Source organism: Aythya fuligula, chromosome 4 (genome assembly GCF_009819795.1).
Source record: "Aythya fuligula isolate bAytFul2 chromosome 4, bAytFul2.pri, whole genome shotgun sequence".
NCBI lineage: Eukaryota > Metazoa > Chordata > Aves > Anseriformes > Anatidae > Aythya > Aythya fuligula.
In genome coordinates, this window is record NC_045562.1 from 32,382,614 (window position 1) to 32,406,933 (window position 24,320).

A 24,320-nucleotide genomic window follows, 5' to 3' on the forward strand; every position below is an offset into this window, starting at 1 on the left:
AATTATTAATTAATAATGGGTTCACAATTGCCACCAGTGTTTGCCACAGCAATATGCAACGCTGTTCGGGTTGATTTGTTTTAATTTAGTGTAGCTGCTTATAGACTAAGAGTAGGCTGACCTTGGAAACTTAGAGCGTGAGGAAGTAGCACAGGTATTAGTTTTCCTTTCTTAATTCTTCTAAATTCAAATGCAGCTGACAGCTAAGATGACAGATTGCAACCGCTTGTACCTAACAGCAGCAAAGCTTGGGGTAAGTGGAACAAGCAATTGGAAAGGCAGAGAGAGGAACAGTTCCTCAGAGCCTGCTAGATGGAGAACTGTTCTGGGATGTAGACGTTTCCATCGACGGAAATTGATAATGAAAGCTATTTATAACGACACCGCTGCAGTTTATGCTGAGAGACTTGTGTCTTTTTAACACTGTGAGGTGTTGGCGACCCGAGATCTACTAACACCTGAGGCACAGAAACCCGGGTCTCTCGCGGTGACGATATAAAACACGTGTGGGGATGGGGAACGCTTTCCTGGCAGCTTAGGCCATGTTTCCAGTCGCCAGCAGCGTGTGCAGAGGCTCAGCTCACAGCAGCTCCCTTCCTCGGCCCCTTTTCCATGTCCATCGTGGCAGATGTCAGGCTCTCTCGCGCGCCTGCTGTGGAGCAGGCACGTGCAGATGGGTGGCTGAGCAGCCACGTGCTGGGTGCTGGCTGGTAGCTCCTGGCACGTGCTCCCTGCGCAGCTGAGGCAGCGCCACGCCGCTCTCACTGCTCTGCAAGCACGGGGGCACCTGAAAGCCAGGTGGGCAACTGGGACTTCTCTTGGCATTCCCAATGCTTCGAAACCTTCATCAGGGGAGATGATGCAACACGATGATCTTCTCACAGCAAGCAGAGCAGGGTATTTACTTGCTTTTCGTTCATCTTCAGAAATCCCCCTTTCTCCTCACCTTGCCTCATTGTGTACAGAATCTTGACACAATTGCCCGTGTTGTAGTGTTGCAGGGACCAGAGTTAATGGTCAGGCTCACATCCAGAGAGCAGGAATGTACAGCATAAGCAGTAAAGGCCCTTCGATACATGGCAGATTAGTACAGAGATCTTAATTCTAAGGTACCTTGCCTTTTTTTTTTAATTTAATTTCTCTTAGCCTCTCACCATAACTGTAATATAATTTGTATGTGCTAATTTACTTGTAAATGTCACTCCAGAAGACATTGAAGAATGTGGATGTGAATTTGCTCTCAAAAACTGTGATGTCTCATTTTCTATCCTCTCTAAGGCTTTATTCATGCTCTAATTCAGTTGCTAAATCAGTTAGCAATGGCTGTTGTCTTTTTTTTTCTCCAGAAGAAATTATTTTTTCTTTAAATTGTTTTCACGTAACAAATCTAAACTCTTTGAGGAGCACAGATGAGTTGAAGACATGCTTTTCAGATGTGCAGTGTATTCAGTTTCTAATTGTTTTCTACAAATGATGCTACTAATCTGCTATGCTCTCAGACGAGTGCCTTATTGAAATCTTCAAATTTTATGATGCCCATTAGTAAAAATGTGAGGTAAGGAAATTTCCAGTCAAAATTCTCTGTTTATTCAAGTGTAAATTGATGCCTACAAATACCCGTAGGTTTATAGCCAGGATCCTGAAATACAGCATTGTTGCTTAGGGACACACCACAGTAATAAGCAGGCAGTAAGCCAATGTATTACTAGAAAAAGTTTCTTTTCTTTCCTTTCCTCTCATTCCACTGAAAATTTTTGGTCTGTCAGATGAAACGCTAAGGTTAAAAGTTGTCATCTCACTTGAACGTAAAACGGAGAAAGAGAGAGCGCGCGTTCTGTTCCAGCCCCGTCATTGTCAGTAATATGTGCATAGATTTCATCAACTTCAAAAGAAGCTTAATTATTTTAATTATTATTATTAAATATTATTATCTATTTAATTGCTAATCTGTATGTGTGTGTGTATAACAAATTCTTTCTTAGCTTAAGAATCAATGTAGTAATTTGGAATATTTTGTGTTGATTAACTTCTCATTTTTGTGTAATTTACATGAGCATTTATCTTGCTGGCTTTTTATATGCTTATATATAGGTCAGCAAAGAAACTTAACTTGTCTTTTTTTTTTTGGAAAAAGCAACAGCACTTACTAATATAAACTATGCTTAATGTTTCTTTTTTTTTTTTTTTATATTATTTATTTTCTTGCAGAGCTGGAGTGGACCAGAGAAATTACTTGCTTTAGATGAACTTATTGACAGTTGTGAACCAACACAAGTCAAACACATGATGCAAGTGATAGAGCCCCAGTTTCAAAGAGACTTCATTTCCTTGCTCCCAAAAGAGGTGAGAAACACAGGGTAATACAGGACTGGGCAGTGCGTCATCTGCTGCCTTTTAAATACTTCTGTGCTAACTGTGGCGTTCATTTTTGCCAACAAAATGAAGTAAACTGATGTTTAAAAGGTCCGTAAGTTGAAACACTGCCATACCATAGTAACTGTTGTTTCACATTAACATACCTTTATGTTTTGATGGGCATTTAGATACCTGGAAATATGGATGACTCCGTTCAACAAAGTCCCCGTAGCTTTACAAATATCTCTGTATCTTAATTGGGCTGGCAGCTGTATTTTTGTTTTGAGAACCAGTTCTTTTACACAGAATGTACACACACATTTCCTCCAGATGTAAGGCCTCTCTGCGCATTGTTCTGTAAGGATAAGCATTGTCGTTTAATGCTTTAAGTACTATATTTTGGTGAATATTAGTTTTGAATTTATTTTAAACAAACTAAACCCTAAAGTCTGTACTGAAAAAAACAACCAAAGTAAACCCAGAAAAGCCCTTCTTGCTAAGGATAAAGGCAAGCCCTAATTAACTAGATATCCTGCAGTAAATCCTGTATGGCAAATCTGATCATATTGTATCAGGTTAAGGAGAAGCTAAGACTTAGATTTGAGTGTGTGCTTTGCAGCATGTGTAAGTAAATGTCATCCACAGAAGAGTAATTCCTGATGTCCTCGCCATTAGAACAGGGGGTTAGACGTGAAGGATTATAAACCCATTTTGCTACAATTGTTAAATGAATGCATGTTAGCTCATTTAGAAATGATATTTCTCACCCCAATTGATTTTATCAAATGGGAACTTGTTTTGTTGTCTGGAGTGAGGAGGCAGTGCGTTATTTTTTGTTCCAGACCTACTACATGTTGGGTTTGCCATGTAAAACTTCTCATGAGAGCTGGTATTTTTAAGTCTTCATTTACCAACACATCTGAAAACAAGTTCTTAGTAGATCCTCTGGTGCTAGGATATGGTTGCTATGTTTAATATGCCCTTACTTACTGTGGGGGCTGTTCTGCATCTCCATTTCTTGACGTTCTTTCTGGTGTATGTTCTATTTTTGAAATACTTGGATGTACATGACCCTTCTTCCCGTTTATCTACTATCATATCTCTGTGGATTAGGAAATGTCACAGCCTTCCCCTGGGTTTTGCTGGTTAGCATTTGTAAGGCTCGGGAGCAGTTTATGCAGTGAATGTTGACTTAGTGCACATGATGTAAGTATTTACAGAAGCGCTGTGTGGTAGCCTTCATGTATGTAGGGGATGCAGCGGGAGGAGAAGGGTCTAGTAAGATCTCTGGGTTGTTGCCACCTTCATGAAGAAGCTGCCCAAGGCAGCCTTAGTTCAGAGGCAGAGGAAGAAAGACGCTATTTAGATTTTGGGAAAACAGAAGATATTTTGTCACTTCACTTCTTATTAAATCAAAAATCTCAATAATTGATAGCAGTAACTCACAGCTGAGTTAGCTTTCTTTGCCTGACTTAGTGCCAAAACTAACTCAAGTACAACCAGTGATGCAGTTGCATTGTAACTAATGATCATGTTGCTACTGAGTTTTAGCAGTTTCTTCACTACAAGGCTTTGCTATTTAGCTGTAAAATATTTCTTCTCTCTTATTTGTTCTTTAACTCCACCGTAAGATACGTGTGTGTTTAATTTTATTTATTTTTAGTGGTTGTGCTTGCCTCTTGAAACCAGGATTGTCAAGTGTTTAGTTTCATGAAAGGCTGGCTTGGCCATGGAAGCTGGCTTAAATCATTTTTGCTTCCTAGCCCCCAGTTACTGTCACCAAAATCAACTGAGTTAACAAAACAAAAAAATCAAGCTAACGCCATCTCGCCTCCATGTTGGAGATCATTAACCCAGATCGCTTCTGTCCCCTGCCACCCCTGCTGGCTTCAGCAGGGGGTGATGAGTAAGTGGGGGGAAGCAAGAATAATTTGGTAGGGTCAGTAATTCTGTAAGCAGGCTTTCCTACCAAAGCCAGCATCCTGTGAACGCACGCTCTCTTGAGTTGTCACTCTGCATTAACATCTCCAGGTGTCTCCCACGTCGTGTTGTGGTATGCAGTGCGGGGATTTTATTACCTAACCAGGACAGGAAGCACATTCGAGCAGGAGGCCGCTTCTTCAGAAATGCTTTCGGCAATAGAGAGACAGTAACTTAATACCTGAATAACCAAGAAAATGTTTGCTTTCCTCCTGAGGAAACCTGCAGTCAAACAATTAATCTGAAATAATACTTGTTTTCTCACGGAGCAATTAGAAATAATTATTGAAATTACTTGTTTGTGAAAACCAGGTCTGGAAATTAACAGATGAGGAGTGTTGTTGAAATCCGCCAAAGTCTTGTTGGTGCCATGGTATGAGTGGAAGAGAAAGTGAGCGGCAGCGTGTTGTGTTGGGTATTATTAACACTGGGAAGGGGAGTAGGGCTAGGTACAGCTGAGTCAAAGGTCGATCTTTGCTACCTGAAGCCTTCTTATAACTAGATCCGTGAACAGTGACAGAGGGCCTTCAGCTTTTGTGTGCTGCTAATCCTAAAGTCAACTGTGAGTTGTGTTGACCCTTGATGACTACTTAGCCAAATATAGTCTAAAATAAATGTCACCCATATGTAACCTGTTTTAAAAATCAGTCGGCTCACAGATTTTAATTAACGCTACCTTAGCAAACATTCATACCTGTATAGATAGGACAGGTGATATTTAAACAAACTCTTCTCTCGGTTAAGGAACATCCAGCAGAAACAGAAAGGCTCTGTTCCGTGCTTTGAGTCTTGCTGTGTGTGACCAGCTGTCTGATGTGCGTTAGGAAACAGGGTTTCTTCAATATTTTTACATATCAGGAATTAAGTCAGAAAGTCTAAAAGGACGGGCACAGTTGTTGCTTGTGTATCAGAGAGCCTTTCAGCAAAGCCTAAATTCTGACTCCATAATTGAGTAGGGACAAAATGACTGTTGTGCAGCTGCATGGCCTGGGATGCACATGGGAGCTAACGTGCAAGTTGGGGCACAGATTCAGCAAATGTGGAGTCCTGCATGCTCGCTGTGGGCTGCAGGTGATGACTTGCAAACAAGGTGTGTAAATGCAATCAAAATGCAAACAGTCCTGGCATACTGAATTTTTATTTCCTGCTCAGTCACTGATGGGGCTACATTACTAAAAGCAAACGTTTCTCACGTAATAAGGTCAAAAATCTTTTGAGGTCAATGGCCTATGGTTATGACTTCCTTACTGAATTTCAGTCTATGCTTCTTTAAAGGGCAGATTCTATTTATACACAACACAACTCCAGTTAAGAATTAAATACAAAAATTGTAAGCACAAAAAGATATGTCAAGCAGCAGTTAAGGTGGATGATATGATTTCCCTGATAACTTTTGCATCCTAGTCCTGACAAAGACCCCACTATTTCTAAACGTAAGTAGTTGTGCATCACTTTTTATCAGCAATGTTTCCTCTTGAGTTTTTAGCCAGGGCAGCCACTTTGCTGCCTCTTATGTTTTTATTCTCAGTGACTGCGAAAATACGTTGTTGCTGTTCAGTAGAAAAGCTGTAGTCATCCATGATACCCTTAAGGATATCAGTCCCTGTGTTTTGGATTGTGTTTGAGATGCCTCAGTCCCTGTTTAAGACTCCAACACATCTGAAGGTATTTCTGGAGATTTGGGGCTTTTATCATGGTCATTATATGGCTTAGCTCAGTCAGCTGTGCTCTGAGTGCTGCCGGTAACATTTAATGTTGTCACACAGAAAAGTTCAACTTCAGTTTGTCTTATGCTGCTTACTGGGATTTCCCATGTGTTTTTTTTTTTTTGGTAACACAGACTATGTGCAATAGCAAAGTTATGTGTTTCAGGCCCTCTGCATCCAGGTCCATCAAACTCCCTGTAGCATCCCTGTATGTTTGCATTCTAATCAGAAATTGAGCAATGTGTATGCTGGGCTTCTGCAGCTGCGGAGTACTTTTGAACTTGAGTACAAATAGCATTTATGTTTTCTATATTTGAGCTTCCTGCATGATGTTATTCATCACAGCGTTCCTCATTTGGTCACGTAGCGTTGTGTTTTCCAGTTAAAACCTTCTGGTACATTTATTAGATAAAATATTGGAGACATGATTATTTTGGTACAGCCGGTAATGGTTCGTGGTAATATGGATGACATTTAAAAAAAGCATAATAGCCAGTGATTTCAGCTGACATCTATTCTCCTGCAAATAATATACATTTTTGATGTGATCCATATGGATTTAGTTATCTAAGATGATTGCTATACTTTTCATGTGCGCACTGGAACAAACTGTAGCTCTGTTAAGTTTCTGAGAACATTTAATAATTTATTGTTTCAATTTTCCGTATTTCAGCCTCTGATGTGTGATAATACTTTGAGTTACTTCCCTTTTCCTTTCAAAAGCAATTGAGAAAATATGCTCCCTTTTTTTTCACAGCTGGCACTGTATGTGCTGTCATTCCTGGAACCCAGGGACCTTCTGCAGGCAGCCCAGACATGCCGTTACTGGAGGATTCTGGCTGAAGATAATCTTCTCTGGAGAGAGAAATGCAAAGAGGAGGGTAAGGCTGAGCAAAAAGATGAATGTAACGGTGTTGCTGCCATAAAAAGTGCAGTTCATTTACATAATAAGCTTAAAGTTTTACAAAGGGAATTCAGATGACTTTAAATTTACCCGTTTGAGCTACGTGGTGCATATCTGTGTTGGAAGTAGGAAGCAGGAATAATCTGTGGGCTGCTAGCAATGAAACTAGACTTAAGTTTGAACATCCTATTCATAAGGGTGTATACTTGGGGTATGTTTTAAAAATACTATTATTTTGGCTTTGTCAGGACTGGCTTTATTCAAAACAGAAACAAAGCAAATACGAGCTAAGATGGAAAAATGATAGGTGCACAGTCTTGTAAATAACATGGAGGAAGAACTGCAGCGGTTGGGTAGAACAGGCCCTGTAATTTAATGTCAGTTGTAGGAAAATTAGCAGAGAAATTTCATAGGGTAGGGAAGGAAGGTGGTAACTTGGTTGCTCAGAGAAGGGGCTGCAGTTCCATAAGCCCTGTAGATTGGACAGCTCATGCCAACGCAAGAAGGTGTGGTGGTTCAGCAGCAGTATGAACGGGCAATAAAAAGCTTCCAGGGAAACAACCTCCTAGTTGAAAACAACAACAAAAAGGTAAACTTGTATTTCTAAGCAGAAATACATGAACAAGGAAGGAGTCAGTTTCTGGAGGCAGAGCACGTGCCTGAGAGCAGTGTCCTTACTGGACGTGGGCAAACACAGGTACCGTCCAGTCTGCCTCAGAGTCCTGAGAGAAGAACTTGTGAAAGGTCTATGCAAGGGCTTTAAAAACGATGACAGAATACATGAAGCTGGGTATTTTTAAAGGCTCCCTAAATTAATGAGTTGTTCTTTTGCAATGGAAATCAGGTGTCTAACCTCATAAATCTTAAGATTCTCCTCTTACCAATTTCAGTGAAAAATGTATTAAGAGGACAGAATGAGAAAAAGGAAAATGTTGAGAGGCATGAGTCTGCATTTGTGAGCCTGAGAAGTAAAAAATAAATAATAAGTAAAAATATGTACAAATAAGTAAGAATATGTCTAGGAATGAGAGCACTGCCAAAACAGTATTTTAGCCTGTTTAGACGTAGTGAGGTGCTCAGTAATATGAAGGCACAGTTAATTCAAGTCTTGCAGATAGAAACACTAGAAAAAGGGCTAAAAGCAGAATGAAATCACGTAGTGGCAACAGACAAGACTCAGGCTAGTAATGAGATGCAGTGGAGAGAGATGCTGTGTAGAAGAGATGGATGGGTGAGAAAGAGAATTGGGGAAAAAAAAAGAACACACACACACAAAAACCAACAACCTATAGTAGTAAGGCTGAAACAAAGCACTACCTCTTAAGTACCAATTCAGCCAGGGCACAACTGCACATAAATTGAAGCCAGGCAAGGGCGTAGCTTTTTGAAAGAAAATAAAATAAATAAAGAGCCCACTAATATCAAGAATCACAGTGAACTCAAAGGTAACAAAGATGCATGACCAGAGAGGAGGTGCACACAAAGAAAGAATTGCTTTTTGAATGGCTTTGAAATGAGAGTATGAGCGGTTGTGGAGTTTGCTGGTTGATACTTATTTGAAAAAGGCAATATTCTGCTACATCTCCTCAGAAAAAGGGATCCAAAACCAAGGCAGTAGATTGCTAGGAAGGAGTGATGAACAAGAGCATTTTCAGCCACATGATTACCGTAATGATTGTGCTGGGAAGACCAGGAAAGATGTAGTATCAGGAGCAGGGTGGTGTCACTGACAAAATGCAAATGCTGGCATGGAGAAGATGAGCAGAACCCTCTGGCAGGAGGTTGTTATGTCAATGCAGTATTTAACTTCAGAGTTCACGGTAAGGTTTGGAAGGGAGAGAAGTTGTTTTATTGGGATTGGACTCATCACTCCCTCTTCCCCCCCACCCCTTCTGTTTTTTAATTTTTTATTTTAACCCATTTTAGGGATTGATGAACCATTACATATCAAAAGGAGGAAAGTAATAAAACCAGGCTTTATACATAGTCCGTGGAAAAGCGCGTATATTAGACAACACAGGATTGATACCAACTGGCGGCGAGGAGAACTTAAATCGCCTAAGGTAAGTTTCTGAGCTATGGACATGGTGCCATGAACAAAGCAAGGTCAGCTCCAGTTATTTATTTTTTTTTCTTTTTGCTACAGACTAGCCATGCACAAAAAGCAGTGTGTTTTACAAAAACGAAATGATTTGTATTTTAGCTTACCATGTTTTTACATTAATTTCTGAGCACCATGTTAGGAAATCAAAATGCAATGCTTCATATAACAAAATTGTTGCACTGCTGTTTTAAAAAAATCTGCAGAATTTGGTGAATGCCTATGCCAGTCTTGTGAGGGAGATAATCTCAGAGACTTGATTGGGAATACTTTTATTTAAAATTAAACATACAAACACGCGTATTTGTAGAGCTGGGCCACATACCTACACAAAAACATTCTACAACCATTCTATGACCATTTCATGCTTAGTTTAATAGATATTCTTATAAATTGAGCAACACAAGGCAGTAACTGTGTTTCATATTAAGATTTTGTTTTTTAAAATATTAACATATTTAGCAATATTGATTTCATATTCTCATTAAGTCCTTTCCAATACAAAGATATGAAGCAATACCTACAACATTTTTAAAAATAAATTAGCAACTGTCAAATCAAACTCATATTGAACTAGCAGTAAAAAACATGAAGAAAAAACATATATCCTTTTAGACAATTTCCCTGTTTTCTTGATTCCTGTACAATGAAACAGTAAGAACAAAAAAAATTCCTGTGAAAACCCTATGGATATATCCTGCTGTTTATTTGGCCGTGACTTATGTACATCTCTGGCAACGGCTCTGTATTTCTTGCCTTGATACGCCACATCAAGTTATCTTGGAATTATTATTAAAATTACAGCCTCAGGCATTAGCCAAATGCCCATTTCATTTCGATGAACATCTTGAAGAGTGCTCAGATATCTTGAATAAAAGCATTTCTGTGTGTTCTGATAACTATTCTTTTACTGTATTGCAGTAAAATACACCGGAGTTTTTCCCAAATCAAGTATTGAAAATCCTACATCTGTGGAGTTAGATTCCAATCCACATTTCCAGCACTTTAAATGTTCTCTTTTTCTTGTATTTCATTTAATTTACTGTTTATAGTTTTTTGACTTTGGTGCTGCCTGGCATTTAACAGATTACAATGGTAAGGGGCCAATAGACATGGTTGGCCTTGACCATAGAAATACAAATATGCAGCAAATAATACAGTGCCCTGCTTTTTGTTCAAGATTGAAATGACTCTTAAGATGTAAAAGTCTGAAGGGAAAAAAAATACAAAAAAATGATTATGAACATGTGATGGAGTAACTGCAGAGGAATTAAGCAATGTCCAGCTACTAATTTATCCTACTTTTATTACTGATTTATCCTGGTACTTGTAGGAGGTTTAAAATAACTGTGATATGCTTGACAAGCAATGCAGTATTACTCCATGGAAGAAGGAAAATACCTTCTTTGGTCTCAGCTGGCAGTAAATTAGACTTGACACACAGGATTAAGGGGCCATATTATTTTTTAAGTTACTCTACCATTTTATAATTTATGAATCAGAATAGCACTTTGTTTCCCCTGCTTATCTCTGATCTCCTGAGTTAAATCGTGAGTGTACATTTTCATGTTCTTTATTGTCAGGTGCTCAAAGGTCATGATGATCACGTCATCACATGCCTTCAGTTCTGCGGTAACCGAATAGTGAGCGGCTCTGATGACAACACATTAAAAGTGTGGTCAGCAGTTACCGGCAAGGTAAGCTGAGTATGTTGCTGAATTGCTTAGGAAATGAGCTAGTAGGAGCCATAGTTTTATCAGCTACCACAGTTTTATCAGGCCACACCCAGCATGGTCTTTGGTTTGTCTGGCACAACATTCAGCAAAAATACTGGTAAACATTTGGGTCATCTTTCCCCACACAGAATCTAGTCCAGTTCAAAAAAGTCACCTTGATGTGAAATTACAATGCTGCTCATGTTACCGTTGGCATATATCCTTGTTCTCTTGGCAATTCTTCTATTCTTGTGGAGTCATTTGTGACATGGATTCTAAAGAATTTGGACAGATATGTTGCTTTATCTCCCTTAAAGCTTAATTTAGCCTGCTTTTACCCCTCTAGATCTCACTTGTCTTCTATCATTCTTTCTGTTGTTTCTAAGTTATTGAAATGGTGTGTTGATTTTACTGGCTCTGTTTTCAAATACAGTTTGTTTTTCGTTCTAAGCCACTATATTGCTGAGCCAGAAAAAAAAATGTAACTTGCTTTAGGTTTAAATATTTCCTATTAAATTAGATCCAGCTCAGGCAGGAATTTAATAAGCTTCAATAATTTAATTTTGGCTTAGGGAAGCAAAACAATATGTGCAATCAAAAAGACAGTACTGAACATTTCACTCATGTTAGAACATCACAGCTACTCAGCACACAGCTTTTGTTTTAAGGTGACTGTCCGTGCTCTATATGGATACAGAAATGACCTCAGGGAAATAGTAGATTTTCCTTCGAAACTAGTCTTGTGTATTCTTTGTTTTGTTTTAATGATACAGTTACTTGAACACCAGGACAGCTTTTGAGGATAACATGTTTAAGATGTAAAAGGTATCCACTTTTAATGTTTAAGCTGAATGTGTAAAGCATTTGTCTTTGCATGCCTAGAAATTCCTCAACAGGATTGTAAATACTACTGTGGGGAAGAATAAAATTAAAAGCAATGGGCAGCTTCACCCTGCCTCTACTGACTTCCCCACAACAATCTGTCTAATGATGGAACTCATATTAAATTTTTCATTTTTTAATTGAAAAGGGCAGGCTAAGCTCAAGTGAAAAATACTTGCTTTCTGTATACCACCCTCTCAAAAGCAAAATGTTCTTTTAAATATATAAAGTTGATCATACTAGCAGGACTTATCAATTCATGTTCAGTAATTTTTTTGAAAGTAATTACAAATCCTAGTGTGACTATTTACCTCCAACCTTAAAGAGAGCTAAGTATTGTATGTGAAAGATGGGAGACTGCTGTATTAGCCCTTATGCTTACTGATACTGAAGAATTAATAACAGGAACCCTGAAGGTTGGTTTGTGCAAATGAACATGACTAAATAATCCCCTTGACAGATGTAAAGCCCAAAATAAGGATTCTGTGTTCTTACTGCTTTAGAAGGATGATTTCTTAAAATATGAACAAATCAGTTGAAATTGAAAAAAAAAATGTTTTGGAGCTGTAAAAGTGAAGAGAAGCTATGAACTGAAAAAGATGGATTTGTTAGCAGTGAATTAAGCTAGAAGCCAGGAATTGTAGAATACTGGTAAAAGATTTTAAAGAACCAGAAATCTATGTACAGCAGAAAAGCAAGGGATTTTCAAGTATGTTTGTTAGAAGGGACAGGATATTACCAACAGAAATTAGTGTACTATTGGTCACTGATGCAGAAAAAGTATTTATTTTTGGAGAAAAGTCATATGATGGAAACAGAACGTGCAGTGATGATAGAACATTTCATTTCAGCAGAAACTTGAAAGGATGTTAAACGACAGCTACCAAAGTTAGGGCTTACTTTATTACAGCTGATCCAGATAGCCTGTATTTTCTGATCTGTTTCTGAAGTTACTTGTGTTTCTTCAAAAGGAGAAGAAAGCTAAAATGTGTCATTATTTAAACGGAGTAAACTAAAGACTGTGTGTTTAGGATACATTATCTCAGATAAAAAATATTGGACTACGTGAAGAGGAGTCAACTAACAGTTAGAGGAAGGCCATGGAAATTAATGCCACTTAGCATTAGATTACAGAAAAAGAGATCATCAAACAGTCTTGACCTCTTTTCTCCTGCAGATATGAGTCTGACTGATAAAAATAATAGCGCTGAGGTAGATGGCCGTGTGCAGTGCAAGACTGCATCCCATGACACAGCAGAAGAAAATAGAGCAATGCGAAAATCAACATGGCACATATTTAATTGGGTTAGAACGTGGGTAATTAGAGAGATCACGTTGTTAATGTAAATGCAAAATCTTTACGGAGTATCCTTCTAGAAGGTTCTTGCAAGGATGTGGTCTAGTCTGTACTAGTTAGCACTTCACTGCTGCTCAGTAAGAAAGACGTATACAGCCATTACTTACAGGAATACAGACCGAGAGGCAGAGACAAGCCGCTGCTCCAGAGCGGGTGAGGTTTTATACAAGTAGGTGTGAGCAAACGCTGTTTCTACATGGTGAAAAATCATGTCATACAGCTAGGATCAAAGAAGGGAGGCTGCGCGTGTGTAATGGGGGATTCTCTCCTGGGCAACAGTGAAGTCTGAGAAAGGTTTGAAACGCGATTTTACAGTATTGATGCTGTAGCTGCTGCTTACAGACTGTGATGTTTCTGGAAAAACAAACAGAAAAATAAAATAGGAGTATATGGCTTATAGGTTGGTGGTAGAACTACTAAGTGAATACTCTCTCCAGTTCTAATACATATGCTTCAGAAACATCCTGGAAAACCTTCAGTGACTCAGAAAAATACTGAGAAAAAGACTTCGGGCCTGTATTGAGAAATTTGGAAAGACAGTTTACTTTATCAAAAGCAAGATTATGGGGAATATTCCTTAAAGTACCAATGAGAGGGAGAGAAATTTCACGAGCCTTTTCTAACAGATGGAATTTTTAGTTCAAGCACAGAGAAGTCTCCAGGAGTCTTCTGGCTTTCACTATGAGAAACTACTGTTACCTCCTTGATTACTTTTCTTAAATTTCCCTTCAGCTCTGCCTAAGCAGTAACTGAGCCCCACGTTTATTTTCAGTGTTTGAGAACGCTAGTTGGACACACAGGCGGAGTCTGGTCATCACAGATGAGGGACAACATCATCATCAGTGGATCCACAGACCGAACTTTGAAAGTCTGGAACGCTGAGACTGGAGAATGCATACACACCTTGTACGGCCACACCTCCACGGTGCGTTGCATGCATCTCCACGAGAAAAGGTAAGTCTTTGCCCAAAGTGACAGCCACGGTTTGGCTTGTAATTTATGCCGTGTTTACAGAAAATGCTTGTTAAAGTTGGGTGCCTAATCAAACACTGAGCGAAACACAAAACGGGCAAAGCATCCAAACTAAACTACATAAATCAACACAAGGGAGGAGATGATTAATAGAAGCAAGAGCATAAGAGTGCTAATTAAAGAACAGAAAATGAAGTGTCATGGATTTTATAAAGTCACATTTTACCTGATTTCGAAACTAATTCTAGTATGCTGTGATCCAGTCTCCCACACTGAACAATTTCTTCTTAGCTTTTTGTAAAGGTTACAAACTTTTACTCATTTTGCAGAATGACTTTTTAAGTATTGTTGGTGCAGTATTTTATTAAGATTTTAATTGATTGCATCATAATTTCTGCAATAGTATGTCATGTCTTGAGTCAAGGAACATTGGCATAGATCCCTTACTTGGCTATGGCATGGAGTAGTTGACAGAGTGCCCACTGGTTGTATTTCTTATTTTTTTGAAGAACGATGAAGTTTTCCTTTACCTGTTCCTTTAATATTAATTCCTTTTCATTTCTGTTCTTGCCTGAAAACGCTCTTAAAAGTATAAACTGAAAAAAAATCAAGCAGAATAACTGTTCTTTTAGTAAAGTATAACTTCTAAAGATCTTCTTTGTTTCATTGTTACAATTAGTTAACTCAGTCATTAAAATGGGATGCTCAAAGCACTAACTTGAACTTGACATATTCATAAGCTTTCATGGGTGGACACAATAGTCCACAGTTTCCCATGGCATTATTTTGCTGTTCAGGAATGAAGTGCTTTTTAAGTACTGGTTGCTAATTATATCAAATGTGTCCTGGAGAGGTGAGTACAGCAATGAAGAAAAACACTCAAGTCATTTGCAACCCTAATGAAACGTCATACCAAACCAGGTCTTGGTAGCCAGTGGACAAATGCTACCTAGTGTCCCAAATTATAACTTTTAACTGATCTGTAGCCCAATCTAATTGTTCTAATACTTTTATTTCCGATACTAAGTATAGGAGGGGTTTTCTTGTTCCTGCAGAGTGGTGAGTGGTTCTCGAGACGCTACACTGAGAGTTTGGGACATAGAGACGGGCCAGTGTTTACATGTTCTGATGGGCCACGTAGCTGCAGTTCGGTGCGTTCAATATGATGGCAGAAGGGTTGTAAGTGGTGCATATGATTTTATGGTCAAAGTGTGGGATCCAGAGACAGAGACCTGTCTGCACACGCTGCAAGGGCATACTAACAGAGTCTATTCATTACAGGTAAGTGATTTGCATCTGCTGCTTTAGTTAATTAGCATTTAAAGTCAGTGTATTTCACCTCGTTTATTAAATTGTGAGTACCTACTCCGGAATTGTACAGGCCACAGGAATATAGGATCATCTGTGATAGTCTCCTCTCCAATTTTTATAGTTATATGTTGTCTTAATTTAGAGAGTGAGGTTTTTTTAGAGGAGCATTTTTAAAGCACCCAATGTAACAAAGCCCAGATCTCTGTCCCAGCAAGTTAAGTGGTTTTGCTTTTTTTTTTTTTCCTGCCATGTATTTTGGAGCTTTGTTATCAGTTTCCCTAAAAGAAGCTCTAATGTTACTATTTAAATAAATCAGATAATAGAGTATTTGAAAATGTGCCAGATACCTCATTGGATTATTGTTCTGAATTATACAAATCTGTTTATCCTTATTTTGTAGTCACATCTTCTAGTTCCAAGCTGTAATTCACAGCAAGGCTAAACCTAAAATTTGAATGCCCTGACATAAATCTCCAGTCTTCTGCTTCCTTTTCTCAGAGTCGAGGCTTACAGTTGTTAGGCTTAGTCAGCAGAGACATGTTACTGTAGATGCAGGTTATTATTGGTATTACTCTGTGGCATGGTTTTATTGCTTACCTGTCACCTGACTTTTCACCAGACCTGTGCTGGCAAAGACATGCGTAGACTCTTCTTACCTTTACTAATCCAAGAGATCATCTTGTTCATTCATAAAGTCAAAGTATCACTTCCAGGCACATAAAGGAGAAATAAATTAATTTCATGCTTCTGCCTGTTCTCACCACAGTCTGTCAGAACTTGAAAAAGAAATTAACAATTACAGTTTACAACCAGGAAGTAGCATTCAGTATGTAACTAGTCTGGATTATGGCACAGAAAGTGAAGCTCTGTGCTAGAGAACATTTTTCCTAAATTCTTTAATCATAAGGTTTTTCTCACCATAATAGATTAAATGTGAACAAGATGCCTAATTGATTTTCTTCTGAAAAATACGCAGTAAAATTTATCAGATATCTCCAGCCCTTCCCTTACATTTATATGCTGAGGAGTATTCTTGTATCGAGCAGCAAACAAGTTAAAAATGCTGTATCACCTCTCTCTTAAAAATATTACAGTTTTATTTCATCTGGTGCAATTGAGGAATAGTGTATGTTATTCTGCCTTATGTTCACTAGTGGCTCTTGTTCTGGCTGATGAATATTCATGTCTTGCTCTGAAACTGTACTAATAACGGATCAAGTAGTTGGGTAATGTTACTCTCACTGATAGTATTTATACCCTGTAAATGGAACTTGGTATTATCAAAATAATTTTCTAGGGGGCAGAATGCTACAGGTGCTTACAGTTCTAGGAGAGGAAGATTTGTTAAAATTGCATAGTGAGCTCCTGCTGAAATAGCCCAAAACAACACAGCTCCCATAAATAGAATATTAGGCTGATAACCAGCCTGCCTTCCCCATCCCTGCTTCACAGTGGATTCTCTTACAGTTCAGTATTTCCCCTTCTGTGGACCCCCTACCATTTGCCAGAGATCCTTGTGCAGCAATTTAAGATTACAGACCACACTGCGTTTTCTTAGTCATCTCTTTCTTAGCTGCCTTTGAAATAATCTACAGATTCTCAGGGTCCTTGAGTAAGTTCAGCTTAGAAGAAAAACATCCCATGGTGTTTCCACCCAAGAAGTGTGCTGGCTACTCACCATTCCTGGTCCTTTATCCAAACTCAAATTGTTCACATCCTGCTTGGGAAGTAGGGTGCCCAAAGCAGGATGCAAAATTCCAGTCAAAGTCTTAACAATGCTTTCTAGAATTGGAAAGTTATTTTACATGCCTTATATAGCATATGTCTATTTCAGACACCAGAGTGTCTGTTTGTAGTATATATTTTCTTTACCAGAACTGCAGTGTATGCTGGTAAGCAGTCTGCATGTGCCAGTCACTCCCTAAGTTCTTTTGAAGTGAAGTGCCAGGCTCAACCATATTTGCAGGCAGTGATTTCAGATGTTCTAAGATCTAGGAGGCCTTTATGGAAAGCAGCAGTCAGAGAGCTGAGTTCTCTTAACTGGGTTCTCTGTTCTCCTTTACTGGATACCAGTCAGTCCAGACGGACAGACAGTGTCGCCTTGCCCTACCTATAGCAAAGGCTCCTGCCAAGTCATCGTTTTCCCAGGCTGCAGTTGTACCTGCATGCATTCAAGCCAAGTTCACATCTTCACAGTTCTCTCTCAGCTTTTACACTTTGCTCTGGGTTAATTTTACCATTTTAAATGTCGCACGAGTCCTAATGAAAATACTAATTGCCAGAACTCCCAGAAATCTTTGTGCTATCTCTAAAAACATGGTAAACAAAGTTCTGAACTGAAAGTATCTCTGCACCAAATTTGCCTCCATCTTGATGAAAATACAGCCAAGACATCTGCCGTTTCACATGGCTTTTTACCATCACAGAAGAAACATTGGTTAAGCACGTTTTCCCAAAATGGACATTTGTTGTTACTTACCACATTGCTTACAACCAGACAGATTATTTGTTACTTTCTTCTGGAAATTGAAGTTAGGCTGACTGATCCAGAATTCCCCATCTCCCATCATCATCTCTTTCAATAAAAAGAGAACTTGTATTTGCCATCTGAAGTCTTGTCTATCCATGAGTTCTCAAAGATAGCAGCAGATGTCTCTGGAATTGTCTTCAAACAACTTGCCTTATGCATTTTTTTTCCTATTCTAGCAGAAGCTCGTATTCAGTTGTCACCGGTGTCAGTGCTGTTAGCCTACACTCAGATGGCTGAGGACTGAAACAAAAAAAGTTAAATAGCTGGCCTCATTTAGTGTTTCCTTCCTACTGCACATAAATGAGCTTTTTAGTTATTTTTTGGCCTTCTTCATGTTTTGTTTTTTTTTTTTTTTATAATTTTTTTATATAATAGTGTTTTATCATCCTTAACAGCTCTTGCTAGTTTTATCTTGTTTTGTGCTCTGCCTTTCTGATTTTGTCCCATTTATACGCACCTATTGATCTAGTTTCCACTTTTTGTACGATTCCTTGTACTTCAGCCAAGTGGGTCTTGGTAATTTACTACACTTCCTATCTTTCCTTCACACAAGGATAGTTTGTGTCTTTAAGAAAGTGCCAACTCTCCTGAACTCTTCTTCCCCTCAGAGAATAGATATATAACAACCACATGGGAAGGAAGTCTCAATTTATTGAAGTATTCCTCCTTGAAGCCCACTGTTTTTATTCTTCTGCTCTTTTTTCCTTCCTTTTTTGAGAATCCTGGACTCTTATGTCATTGTCGCTATCATTCAAGTTACTTTCCACCTTTATATTCTCTACATGTCCGATCTTTTTGGTGAAAAGTATCTAATCTCGTAGCTGATTCCTCTACATGTTCACGTTTAACATATTTTTACTTTATATGTATATACGCCCAGAAAATCTAAGAATTTGGACATCTGTGTTAGCCTGTATACTTTTCCCAACGATGACTAGGAAGAGTTCCTTACTGCACACAATTATGATTATAAAATGGCTACATCCAGCATTTTTCAATTCCCTCCATTTCCCTATGTTTTGGCTTTTGTATAGCTTGTTCTGGATTCATGTTGTTGCCCTTCTCCAGCTTAAAGCCCCCCTGACTTCTGAAAAGCAGGTTTGGCTTTTTTAATTCTTTCCTATGAAAATGGCATCCTTTTACTGTTGTACCCTGCAGCACAGCCAAGATTCTGTTCTGTGTAAAAGGGTTGTATTACATCTGAAAGACCAATGGTTCAGTGTTGTTCTCCTCAAGCAGAGTACCTCCTAGGCCATGTCTACAACAGGAAATTATGCTGCCCACAAGTCGCCTGCTCTAATATCGAACAGTCACTTCAGTCTCTATGTAGACTGAACTTTTATTTTGTAATGCCATTTCCAAATATATACATATGCAGTATCTAACATTGCATTTAGTGAATTAAATATGCTTAATAGCCTTCTTCATATAGAGCATTGTAAGATCCTGATATAATTGCTCACAACAGATTTACCTTTCTTGTAGTTTGATGGTATCCATGTGGTGAGTGGATCTCTTGACACCTCCATCCGAGTCTGGGATGTGGAGACAGGAAACTGCATTCACACGCTGACGGGCCACCAGTCTTTAACAAGTGGAATGGAACTCAAGGACAATATACTCGTGTCTGGGAATGCCGATTCTACAGTCAAAATCTGGGACATTAAAACAGGACAATGTTTACAGACATTGCAAGGTGAGCTCAAACTACCTTCATGTAAATCAAGCTGCCTGCAGTAATCTGTGCTGCAGATCCTATGTCAAAACTTCTAAAAATGACATGCAAAGAAACAACCACGGACCATTTACAACTTAAATATAATTTTTTCTGATGACAGCTGTATGATCTTTAGAGGAACAAAATGTATTTAATCTAATCTATTCAAATCACTTGCCTATTATGAAAGGCAGATGGTCTGGACTGATAGAAATTCGGTATGGGTGTATTAGCCTAATAAGCCACAGAAGTATGTAGGAAATGACATCTCAAAACAGTCAGTCAGCGTACTTATTTAGGGGTCACTTGGATGTTTCAAAGCCTACTGATTAATTGGAGCGGGAGGCAAAGTACCCTGTCTATTGCAATAAATCAAAAGAAATGAGGGGAAGATGTTTTCTTTAGTTCAGTAATAAAGAAGATTTCAGTTTCCACTCGGGCATCGTGCACATGAACACATTGTTTTGTACCCCCCTAAGAAAGGTCTTACATCATATCCAGCAATGCTAGCTACAGCAGAAAATTAAGCTTCACTGGAAAGCAGGCTGCTGTTTTAACAATTTATATGTCTTATCTATATATCCATCAATACTTACTGGTAGAGTAATCCCGTAATAACACTTCAAAGGGACGTGGAGACAAACAGTCGTAGTGGCCACCTCATTCTGGATGGTTACGCTCATTTTCATGAATTCCCAGGTATACACTTGCCCTGCTGTAAACAAAACAAGATCATTATAACAAAGAAGGAAATACGGGGAATTTTTCTATGCCTGCATTCACTTTTTGAAAACATGGGGCAAGGCTTCTGTACCTTTTGAAGCAGAAAAACAGGGTTAATGCATCTAATAGATAGAAACAGCTGTATGCAAATCGATGGATATTTATGTTAGATGCAGCGCTGGCTGTCCTTGAGTTCTAATTACAAAAATGTTCTGGTTTCCTCCTCTAGGTCCCAACAAGCATCAGAGTGCTGTGACCTGTTTACAGTTCAACAAGAACTTTGTAATTACCAGCTCAGATGATGGGACTGTAAAACTTTGGGACTTGAAAACGGGTGAATTTATCCGAAATCTAGTTACATTGGAGAGTGGGGGAAGTGGAGGCGTCGTGTGGCGGATCAGAGCTTCTAACACAAAGCTAGTGTGTGCGGTTGGAAGCCGAAATGGGACTGAGGAAACAAAGCTGCTGGTATTGGACTTTGACGTGGATATGAAGTGAAGGGCAGAAAGATTAATTTGTCCAAACGTGTAGATGATGTTCTCCTTTCCCTCCCCCTGAAAAAAAAAGAAAAAAAAAAAGAAAAAAGAAAAAAAAGAAAAAGGAAAAAAAAATCCCTTGTCCTTGGTGGTGCAGGATGTTGGCTTGGGGCAACAGATCCTAAAGACCTACAGACTACGAAGGAGAAGACAAAGATGATGAACTCTAACTGACAAGTGAGGCATTTGCTGTCTCGTCACATAAAAAGGCTACACTTTCGACCGGGGCAGCTTTGCAGAAATACGACTTTTGAAATGAAACCAGGTGCAATTATTTCTTTAATTTCCTCCAACTGCTTCCTTCAGCAATTTGGAGGTGAAAAAATAATAATGTTACAGTTCTTGTTAACAGGTTATTTTACCACAAAGATCTCGAAAGAAGCTGCACATGCAAGCCTGCTCGTGCACCCCTGGGCCCCCTGGGTCCGGGCAGCCCCTCCGAGCAACGCGCTCTCCCCTCGCCCCGCTCTGAGCAGGGGTTGGAGCAGATGACCTCCAGAGGTCCCTCCCAACCTCTACGAGCAGTCACTGGTTGACTTTCAAAAACTAGAGAGCATCTGCAATGACAACAAAAACAAAAGCAAAACCAGAAGGAGTCCATTCCTGGTGTGGAAAAGCTGAAATATTACTGTGAATTGTTTTGTACAGTTTTATCAGAGCTTTTTCTTTTTTTTCTTTTATTCCTTTTTTTTTTTTTTTTTTTTTTTGCCAACCATTGCCAATGTCAATCACAGTATTAGCCTCTGTTTAATCTATTTACTGTTGCTTCCATCTACACTCTTCAATGCATAAGTTGCTCTGAGGTGGCAAGTTGTCCTGGGTTTTGAGAGTCCTCTGATGGATTTAATTCGCAATGCTGGTGCTAGAAGTAGGTCTTCAATTACGGGATTGTTGTCCCACCCCTGTACTGTATTCCCAGTGGCCAAACTTATTTATGCTGCTAAATGAAAGAAAGAAAAGCAAATTATTTTTTTTTATTTTTTTTTCTGCTGTGACGTTTTAGTCCCAGACTGAATTCCAAATTTGCTCTAGTTTGGTTACAGAAAAAGACTTTTTGCCACTGAAACTTGAGCCAACTGTGCCTCTAAGAGGCTGAGAGTGGAAGAGTTTCAGACAATTAAGAGTGAAGTTTGCCTGCAAATAAAGAATTGAGTGTGTGTGCAAAGCTTATTTTCTTTTTTCTGGGCAAAAATTAAAACACATTCCTTAGAACAAAGCTATTGCAGCCTGTTCTGTGGGGAAATTTTTCTTTGTGAGGGCTGTGGTGAATGGAATGAACATACATTAAAAAAAAAAAAAAAAAAAAACTGACAAAATTTTTAAAAAATATTATAAAATACAAAAATGAAATAAAGTTGCTGGTCAGTCTTAGTGTTTTACAGTATTTGAGAAAAAAAAAACAACTGTTACAGTTATTGCTGGGAGGAACTGACAGAGCAAAAACTTACGTTTTTGTAAAGATGTCACATGCAAACAAAATGAGAAATGAAAGAGTCAAATGGTTTGCCTCATTCTCCAAGAGCCACAACTCAAGCTGAACTGTGAAAGTGGTTTAACACTGTATCCTAGGCGATCTTTTTTCCTCCTCTTTTTTTTTTTTTTTTTTGTTTTTGTTTTATTTATAGTCTGATTTAAAACAATCAGATTCCAGTTGGTTAATTTTAGTTATGTAACAACCTGACATGATGGAGGAAAACAACCTTTAAAGGGATTGTGTCTATGGTTTGATTCACTTAGAAATTTTATTTTCTTATAACTTAAGTGCAATAAAATGTGTTTTTTCATGTTAGTATGTCTTTTTTTTTTCCTTTCTATTTCTTGGGGTTAATTTAATACTATACATCCTATGGAGCCTAAAGCAGGTCAAGTTGCTCAGCTTACTGGTAGATGCTAAAATATGTCTCAGGACTTTTTATGTAACACTTCCACAAACAGGTGCACGAGCGTCCTCTCCTTCAGTTGCCATATAGGATTTGTCACACGGCCTTCAACAAACATGCGGTAAAGCCATTAGCTTCCTAGCGCTAGGAACGTGTCAGGATTTGACTCTGGAGGGAGTCAGCTATAAAAAGCATCTGAAGTACATAAAAACTTCTCCCAATAGCATCTTGTTACTGCATCTTAAATTGAAACTTGATGTTTATTATTTATGGATTTCAATCAATTGATTGCAGTCTTAACAGCGGAGAGTACATCCATAAATGCAACTAAAATCAAAGTTAGGATCTGGGGCAGGTTGAAATAAAGACTACAGAAAAAAACAATCCCACAACATTCCAGATCAGTCCAACAGCAGCTCTATCAGAAACCAAGGTAAGCCATCAGCTGCCTTAGAAACCTACCAACTGAGAGAGAGTCTGTTTCTCTCTTAAATCTCCTTGACCAAAATTACTGTTTTTGTCTGTGCCTTTTCCGTCAGGGCACACAATTTACTTGTTTGTGACAGTTTTCCCTATAGAAAACTGTAATTAAAATAAACAACAGCAAAAAAAATAAAATAAAAATAAAAAATCCAAACCAAAGCATTAGAAGAGAAACTACATGGATGGAAGAGACAAATATTTATATACTTATACATCAATGACTACGTGCTTATTCAAATGTAGTTCCAATTCCCACATTATGCAAAACGAGTAATGCTGAAGGATCACACTTCCATCTGGCCTCTAGAGATTAAAAAGCCATACAAAATGACTGAGCAGCTACAAATTGTAAAAAGCTGTTCATTGAGTTGGTGTTTAAGGAAAAAAAATTGCAGTAAGCCCCAACACATAAAGCTATGATTGTCCTGGTATTTACGTAAAGACAATTAAAAAGCTAATCCTCCCATCTCAAGTGACAGCCTCCGACTGCCACAACTTCAGCGCGTAGCTCGGGCACGCACCCCTGGGGGCCGGCAGAAATGCTCAGTGCGGGGCCAGGCCCTGGTGTGGGGACGCTGCTCAGCTGAGAACACGGGTAGGACTCTCGGCCACCCCAAAAACAGGTACGTCAGCCTGGGCTGAGCTACTTACGATAGGGGATGGAAATAGAATGGTACGAGATGAATATTTAATGCAGGGACCTGAGCAACAGCTTTTAAGATTATGTAATTTTCTTCCGCGATTTGTAAAAATTGCAACAACATGTTTTCAAAGAGCAAAGGCACTTGCCTATCTGCACGGGAGAATGAGAGATTTCTGAGTAACATTGCGCTGGAGGGCAGGAATACAAATCAAGGCAGAAGACTGAAATGACTGAAGAGGAAGAATAACATCCAAATCGGTTCAAGCTGTGTGTAAGTACACTTTAAGCAGCCAATATGACCAGGATCAAAGTGTGCTTAACTAGAATTCAAAAGTTTTCCAGTTAATAGCATAGCTCCAACACTATCTCAACTGTTCAAATTAATACAGACCAGCTTGAACCTGTTAAGCAAACCACATTTCTAGCTTCCTTTATCCCAGATGTTGATAAAAAGTACTGCCTGCAAAGTCAAGATGTGATAGACTGTCACATATTAACTACAAAAATCAGAACCATACTTAACAT

At 38.7% G+C, this 24,320-nt stretch overlaps 1 protein-coding gene across 4 annotated transcripts in view; it reads left to right on the top strand.

Annotated features, from left to right (window-relative positions):
• FBXW7 (F-box and WD repeat domain containing 7) overlaps window positions 1–20,896 on the top strand; it is a 162,023-nt gene extending 141,127 nt beyond the window's left edge. For all 4 annotated transcript variants that reach the window (XM_032187460.1, XM_032187461.1, XM_032187458.1 and 1 more), the window contains 8 exons: window positions 2,209–2,343; window positions 6,799–6,922; window positions 8,872–9,008; window positions 10,630–10,743; window positions 13,773–13,954; window positions 15,028–15,253; window positions 19,299–19,509; window positions 20,483–20,896. In XM_032187460.1, coding sequence (XP_032043351.1) covers window positions 2,209–2,343; window positions 6,799–6,922; window positions 8,872–9,008; window positions 10,630–10,743; window positions 13,773–13,954; window positions 15,028–15,253; window positions 19,299–19,509; window positions 20,483–20,751 — 1,398 coding nt within the window. In that variant the 3' untranslated portion in view covers window positions 20,752–20,896. The remainder of the gene's footprint in view (window positions 1–2,208; window positions 2,344–6,798; window positions 6,923–8,871; window positions 9,009–10,629; window positions 10,744–13,772; window positions 13,955–15,027; window positions 15,254–19,298; window positions 19,510–20,482) is intronic.
• The last annotated feature ends 3,424 nt before the right edge of the window (window positions 20,897–24,320 follow it).